Source organism: Daphnia pulicaria, chromosome 7 (assembly GCF_021234035.1).
Source record: "Daphnia pulicaria isolate SC F1-1A chromosome 7, SC_F0-13Bv2, whole genome shotgun sequence".
Taxonomy (NCBI): domain Eukaryota; kingdom Metazoa; phylum Arthropoda; class Branchiopoda; order Diplostraca; family Daphniidae; genus Daphnia; species Daphnia pulicaria.
In genome coordinates this window covers 3,910,895-3,918,650 of record NC_060919.1, presented here as the reverse complement: position 1 = coordinate 3,918,650, position 7,756 = coordinate 3,910,895, and the positions used below count along the sequence as shown (strand labels likewise).

At 41.5% G+C, this 7,756-nt stretch overlaps 1 protein-coding gene across 1 annotated transcript; it reads left to right on the top strand.

The window, feature by feature from the left end:
- Nucleotides 1-4,328: 4,328 nt before the first annotated feature.
- On the top strand, nucleotides 4,329-6,828 carry LOC124349652 (alpha-amylase 1-like). Its single transcript, XM_046800416.1, has 12 exons — nucleotides 4,329-4,631; nucleotides 4,706-4,712; nucleotides 4,789-4,940; nucleotides 5,027-5,190; nucleotides 5,254-5,432; nucleotides 5,494-5,600; nucleotides 5,680-5,711; nucleotides 5,787-5,948; nucleotides 6,022-6,166; nucleotides 6,235-6,319; nucleotides 6,381-6,519; nucleotides 6,592-6,828. The coding sequence occupies exons 1-12, from the start codon at nucleotides 4,471-4,473 to the stop codon at nucleotides 6,756-6,758; spliced, it is 1,500 nt and encodes a 499-aa protein (XP_046656372.1). The 5' UTR covers nucleotides 4,329-4,470; the 3' UTR covers nucleotides 6,759-6,828.
- Nucleotides 6,829-7,756: the final 928 nt, after the last annotated feature.

Genomic DNA, 7,756 nt, shown 5'->3' with positions numbered 1-7,756 from the left:
TTTTGATGATGATGTGCACACACACATCCAGGTCTATACACTCTTTAGTCGAGACAGCTGATATCATCATCAATAAACCCGGAAGAACCCCGGGCATTTCTTGTCCAATCAAATGGCATCTTTTTTTCCCCCCACAGCTTGCTCAATCAACGATCCCGCAATTCGGCCGCCACGGTATAACTTCTTCTATGTTAAATTTCGATATATTTTTCCCTGCTGGGAAATTGTGTCCTTTTATCGATTCAACAATGGCATTTATTTCGCCGGGGAGCGGGCGACAACACACGCTGGGAGGGACGCATATCGATTTGCTATACTTTCTGTATTATATTCATTTCCCGGGGTGAAACAACAACAAAGTTTATAATTTAGCCATGAAATTGGATTTCCCTTTTTCATTTTATTTTTAATATCTCAAAAGTATAGCGAAGGGGAAAGGCAATCATCAGTCACTTGAGTGTGACTCTCTGCTGGCAATTTTTCACGACTAATGAACGCCAGACACAAAGTGTCGCAGCCAGAAGCACAGCACACTCGTCAAAAACGCTCAGACACGTTCTCGAGCTATGGCAAATCATTTCCATGTGCAAGTAGTACTCAAACACTAACTCTTGTGCATTTACATCGAAATAGAATTCAATCTCATCATTACGCTATACGATTTGAACATTTTTTTTTTGAAAATCAAATCTTTTTGCCGCCATCAATTTGGGCGCCAAATGGCGGACGCCGTTTGAATGTGAAAATTCGATTATCGAAATCAATTGAATTGCCAAACTTTTTATTGTAATTTTATTTTTTGGAGCGCAAAGAGAGGAGCAGTTTTAATTGGGAAAACTCTTGTGAGCTCACATAGAAGAAGAGAGAGAGCAGCGTCGTTCGAATTGTTTGCAATCGCGGAACAAAGATTTTCGTCCGTAAGTTTGTGCCGCCGCTGCTGCTGCTGCCATTCCGCACGATTGACTTTAATGCGTTTGAACGCAAACGGGCAGAATGGAGAGCAGCAGCTGCAAACAACAAGACGAAAAGAGCCGAGCAGAGCAGAGTAAAAAAGAATCAAATGTTTGTGAGATGCTGTAATAGATGGCGACTCAACTCGTTATAGATCCCCTTTTTCTCTTACACGCCATCAAGAGTCTCAAGTGCTCTTGATAGACTTGTAGTTTGATGGACATTATTTCAAATGATAGGCCCCCTTTTTTTCAAATGTGTTTGATCAGATATGCTGATCCTGTTAGACAGTACGCCGTTGCTTTCGGGTGCTGAGTGGGTTGGATCTTTAACTTTTTAACTTTAACGAGAGAACCACGGCCCTGCCCGTCGTCGTAAAGGGGAATGTGCGTGATTTTCCAGCGACTAGAGTATAGAAGCGCAAGTGAAACATTTCCAACAATAATACGCGGTTCAAAGCGCCGGCCGTAAAGATTTCCGTGGAAACTTCTAGGCCCTTCTGTGTGCTAGCTGGAGGTGGTGGTTCTGTCTGTGTACTCAATTCGTGGAATGTTGGCGAGCGCGCGCCTTTTGAATAATAGAATACCCGCGCGTCAGAGAGCGTGCAGCGTCCTGTGCTGGCTGCCTTGGAAAATTAATTGAATTCAATCAATTATATCCTTTCACATGTCGAAAGGAGAGGAACTGCTCTGCATAATAATACCATATACGTAGAGACTGTGGATCAAAGCGACGACACTTTCCGTATCAATCGAATGCAGTTATCGGAATTCCGGGGGGGCCAACTCCGAGGTGTTATTGAAGCTGTCGGCGGGTGGGCGGGAAATCGAATTATACATGACGCAATTTGAATCTCTTCCGAAATTTTCTCGCCTTTTCACGTCGGCTCTTATTTAGACGACACCCATCCAATTTTTATATTTCTTTCACCTAATGTGCACAGTTCCAGGAAGATGAAAAAAAAAACAATCAATTTGAAATCACATTTAAATGAATTAATTTTTATTTTAACCTGGGAGGACACAGGTACCATACAAGTCACGACAACGTCTAATTTCATGCTAGTACTACATATCTATCCGTGCGCCTGCAACAACAAGGAGAGAGCTGGGCTGTTGGCGTTTGAAATTTATTGATTATTATATGCAGCAGCAGGCACCGTCGTCGCCGAGTTGCTGGGATGGTGTGCTGGTAGTACAGCAGTATATAGATGGGCCGGGCCGGGCCGGGATATACGTATAGATGGAAACTTATGTCAGCGCTGGGCTCTCTCTCTCGCAATCAAACGACTTATTGATTCCCAGTTGGGTATAGGGAGAAGAAGGAAAAAGATTACGCTTTATAGGTTAGGATGTACACTATGTATGTGATGGGGGGGGGGGGGGATAGCTGCCCGGTCGGAATTCCGCTGCTCCAACAGACCGTGCCTTATAGTTCGATCTAGACGTCCGGCTTCTCTTTTACATTATTGTACCGATGTTCTGCTGGGCTGGGCAAGTGGGTGGTGGTGGTGGTGTAGGCCTATTGATTACAGCATCAATAATATGGCCATCTGCTGTGGTGTAATCATGGGCTGGGCGCAGGTGCAGCACTCTACACGCAACTCGATGCGGGAGAGTGTCGTGAATAAAAGAAGAAGATGCGCGAGTTTAACTCGGGGCTATGTTTGCGTCGCCATGGGTCAGTAGGCAGCAAAACGGCGTGACCTTCAAAAGCCCGTGAGACGTGAGCTATACAGAATAAACGAGTGGTGATGAGCGGAGTGGAGTATGTACTAGCTACTCCTCCTCCCTTTGAGGAAATGATTCGACTAATTCCGCCCGCCTTGCCCGGCAGCAGCAGCAGCAGTCGGCTCCTCTATAGTGTGAGAGGCGGGACAATTAACCAAGGATTTACTGGAACAATACCGACCAATTGGCCATTCTTTCCTGGGAAAATTCCCCCGCTTTTATTTTGGGAGGGTAAAAGATTAGACGGGAATGTTGAACGGATTGAATTGGATGTTGGACGTTTGTCCGTTTCCTCAGGTCTAATTTAGGCCTATATACCATTAATACCAAGTCAAGCCCCCTTTTTTCCAACGGGATGCAACTCTCCATGACATCTAGCGAGTTGGTCGGAAAAGTATTTTGGTTAAAATGAAGCAAATTATGCTAAAAGTCTGTTAACAACGAACTAAATTTTAAATCTTTTCTTCTTTTCTTTCCAGTATTAAATCTTAATTTTTCATTTGGAATTCTAGGAAATGTAGGATCGTTCAGTGAGTCTATAACGGTAGTTACACAGCACGACGCAACCCGAAATAAGTAAGTTTTAAAAAGCTGAAAAAATATAAACATTAAAATTAATACGTAACAAATGGATTCTAAACTGCGCCACAAATTTGTATCTTTTAAGATTTCAGACATCAAATATTGATTGACTTTAGTGATAAGAAATGTCGAACCGGTTTGATGGGGTAATTGTTTGCACTAAGTTCATAAATGATGGGGAACTTTTCTACTAACGGAGGGGAAAAACACAAGTCGAATCCAAACGTAATTCACTTTTTCTTTAATTTGAAAAGAAAAAATCAAACATTTTCTCCATTCGCTTCTCGGAAAATGATCTATTTTGGGATTTTCATTTCCGGAAAAAAGTTTCCTATACTTCCTTTCACGCCCACCTTATTTGCTAGACTTTCTTTGCTCTTAATTTGTTAATTCGATCGTTTCTCTACAGATGCTCTTGGAAAAAGGGAAACGATCATTCGTTTATCACACTGGGAATGATATTGGTTTAATTATGAATTAGCTGTCAAATTACAGTCGTGACGAACGTGTACACTAAACGTTGCGCAACTGTGCATGAAAGGTCGTCAGACAGGTGGATTATAGACTCATCATTCCTTATCAAAAAACAAATTTGAGAGAGAAAGCAAATAGTTATAAATAAATGAGAGCAAAGAACAGTTTTTGTTTTCCCATCAACCCAACAACAATTCTCCCGTTTATGTAACACACTAACTTTAATTGAATTTTCTTTGACTAGCTCTAGTACGGATTTTAAACGAAATGAGCTGGTATCACGTTATATAATCAAACGTCAAAATGTTATTTGGGTAGTCGCTGTATCAAAGTTATTGGTGTCAATATTTATCCAAAGTTTCGCGTGTGAACCAAAGCAGGTCGTCGGCTGTGGCCACGCGCATCTATAGACGACGTACTTCAACATTTTGGACCACACTCGAGGACTTGGACTGCCCGATAAGGTCACGTGATAAAACAATTGTAGAGACAAAGAAACTTGCAACTTGACAAAAGTCAACTCTGGTAATCGGATAGCAGAAAGTCAGAGAAGAGTGGGGAATTCAATTCCAATAAATAAGGGCCCGAGAAATGTTGTAAGCTAACGACACAACTCGCCGATCAGTCAGTGACGTCGCATGTCAGGGCTCGATCCGATTCTAGTGTGAATAAATCTAACCATTACTTTCGCAAATTTGATTGTCTACCAATAGTTGTATTTTTTGTTTGAAAAATGATGCGTTGGTTGCTATTCCTCGGACTGGCAGGCTACTGCTCGGCTTTTTTCGATCCCAATTGCAATGGCAAACAGGTCATGGTCCATCTTTTCGAATGGAAATGGACAGACATCGCCGCTGAATGCGAACGGTACTTAGCGGGAGCTGGATATTGCGGGTAAGTTTGATGCTAGTCAACAATTTTTCCTATTCATAAATTTTAACTTTTCTTTTTTCTTTTTCTTTTTTCAGTGTCCAGGTGAGATGATAAACCCACAACAATTTTCACATTGGAAACCTTTTTTAATTTAGTATTTAACCTAAATTTTGTGCAGGTATCACCACCTATGGAACACGTCATTTTAGCAGAGAACAACTACCCTTGGTGGCAGCGCTACCAACCGGTCAGCTACAAATTGTATTCCCGATCGGGTAGCGAAGCCGAGTTTACTGACATGGTTCACCGTTGTAATAGCGTCGGCGTCAGGTCAGTTTTCATTTTCTACTACTGAAAGAATTTAAAAAAAAGGCCACTGTCAAAATCGCAAATTTTATCCAATTATTTCATTTAAGGATTTACGTCGATGCTGTTGTTAATCACATGACCCCAATGGGTGTGTCCGGTGTGGCGGACGGTGGGTCAACTTATAACACTAACGGCCATGCTCGCGATTTTCCAGGGGTTCCTTACAGTGCTGTACACTTTACGCCCCGTCATAAGTGTCCTTCCGGCGACGGTAATATTTGTTAGAAATTATTTTTAATTCCGTTAATATGCGCAGCATTTCGTGATTCTAAAGGCAATGTCGACAATTACAACGACCCTTCCAACGTGAGAAATTGCTACCTGTACGGCCTGACTGATTTGAACGGGAGATTGGACTACGTCCGTGAGAAAGTCGCCGGTTATTTCAATCAACTCATCCAGATCGGAGTAGCTGGAATTCGAATGGACGCATCCAAACACATGTGGCCCGAGGTTAGTTGATTGAATTAATTGATTGAATACCTGATGAATAAATAACATATTTGCTTGAAAGGATATTTCGGCTACTCTTTCTAGATTGACCGACTTGCCAACAGACCAGGGATTCCCTGCGGGCTCTAAATTCTACGTGTTCCAGGAAGTGATTGATCAAAACGACGGGTGACTATAAAGAATTTTTATTTAACAAACGCTCGACTCTTCATTAACTTTCGTTTATTTCGATGCATTAAATCAACAGAGCAATCAAAGTCGACGAATACTACAACACAGGTATTAAATGATAACATTAGCGGCTTTTCCCCTTGAATGTAATTAACCCTGAGCTCTGAATAATTATGCAAAAAGGATATGTGACTGAATTCCGTTACTGCTCTAAAATCGCCTCTGGTATCGAGGACTACGGACAACTGAGCAATTTGATCGATTACGAATCGGGTATGGCCCGCTCTGACAGGGCTTTCATCTTCACCGACAATCACGATAACCAGCGCAATCACGGAGGAGGCGGTAAGTGGTCCAGAATACTCTGTACTCTTCTTGCAAAGGCGTATATTAACTCTATTGTATGAACACTCGGCAGGAAATGTCATCACGCACGAAAGCCCGCGCGATTACAAACAGGCCGTTGCTTACACCCTGGCCCAGGATTACGGATTCACGCGGATTATGAGCAGCTATTACTTCACCAACTCCGACCAAGGGCCACCCAGTAACGGAGGCTACAGGTATATTAAGTATTCCGCGTCATTTATTGTTAGTCATTTATTAACATATTTTATATCTCTTCAATTAGCACGGCTGATGTCATCATTAACGGTGATGGCAGTTGCGGTGGCGGATGGGTTTGCGAGCATCGCTGGAACGTCATGAAGAAAATGGTAAATTCATTTTGTTTTTGTTTTACTTTTCTTTGATAACTTTAATCAATTTGATTGATAGGTTGAATTCCGTAACGCCGTAGTCGGTACCTCAATGGAGAATTACTGGAACAACGGTAATGCGGTGGCATTCTCCCGTGGCAATAAAGGATTTTTCGCCATGGCCAAACAAGGATCCATGTCCGAGAGTCTTCAGACAGGTAAATCTTGTTTTATTCAAGCCAAATATTTTATTTATACTGTAAACGAATTTTTCAAATTTGTCTCTTAAGGTTTACCCGCCGGAAGCTACTGCAACATCATCGACGATTGCGCATCATCCATTCAAGTCGGAGCAGATGGCATGGCGCAGATCTCAATTGACAACTACGAAGAACCCATTCTGGCCGTCTGTGCTGGTGGTTGCGGAGGCAGCAGAGTGGCCCCAGGACCGATTTAGGAATGAGCCCTTGCCAGATCATTTTTTGTTTATTTTGGATCAAATTTTAGTTTTGGGTTTCCTTATAAAGGGAAAATACATTAACCTTAAGTCCTTAATACAAGCCTCAGCATATTAAAATCTTGATTCGTATCGTGATTAGGTTCTAGATTTTAACTTGGGGCTTAAGAAAGGTGAAATCTTTAGGTGGTTTTTCTTTCTTCAGTTCTTGGCAGTATGCCTAATAGGCTACTGGGCAGTCAGTTGGTTCTATTTCAGCCGAGTGGATGTTTAAAAACAAAATAGTGAAAACTAATCGACAGAAAGATTCAACATTAATCTCAGTGTTTTCACTGTTTTCTGTATCAACTAATAAGTAAGGGGTTTACTTATCACGCTTTTTTGCTGCTGCTGCTGGTATGGATTAGTTGTCGATTGTCGCACTAGATGACCTTTACAACTATAGCCATCTAGCGCTAATTGGTCATTCAAGCAAAAATTAAATTAAATACCTGGCTCTCGCATTGCTTTTGTAGCGAATTTTCCCTATTTCTTATTTTCTAGATGAAAGCTAGTGGAGAAATTATAGAATGAAAGCTCGAGAAATTGATGGGACAAGGTGTCGAACTCTTTTCTCGCCAGCCTTTAGCGTCGTTATTATCATTAAAGCTCGCAGCGCATCTCCTGTGCCGAGTTAGTTGCCGGGTATTTTAATGTCGTTCAGAAAGAAATAAAACAAAAAGGTTTTTTCGTTCAGAGTTCGTCATCTTTCATACCGGTCTATTACAGCAGTAGCCAACATTCGAGTTCTACGGCGTACAAGAGTGTCCCACGTCTTACAATAATAATCGATCTGACTTGCCCCAAAGAATTTAACTCAAGTTTTTTTTTCTAATGCCGCGCTTGCTTAAAAATTTTAAAAGAAAAAATGTAATTTTTTTAAATTCTTTTATTTTAAAAGCTTAATTTCTTAAAATTAAAAGGTTAATGGCTTAACAAACCTCTAGTGTAAGTGAGGC

Bases quoted from the DNA above. Each gene is read 5' to 3' on its own strand.
- LOC124349652 (XM_046800416.1), top strand. From the start codon at position 4,471: ATGATGCGTTGGTTGCTATTCCTCGGACTGGCAGGCTACTGCTCGGCT. The intron at 5,601-5,679 runs GTGACTATAAAG...TTAAATCAACAG, and splicing joins GTGATTGATCAAAACGACGG to AGCAATCAAAGTCGACGAAT. The intron at 5,949-6,021 runs GTAAGTGGTCCA...AACACTCGGCAG, and splicing joins GCGCAATCACGGAGGAGGCG to GAAATGTCATCACGCACGAA.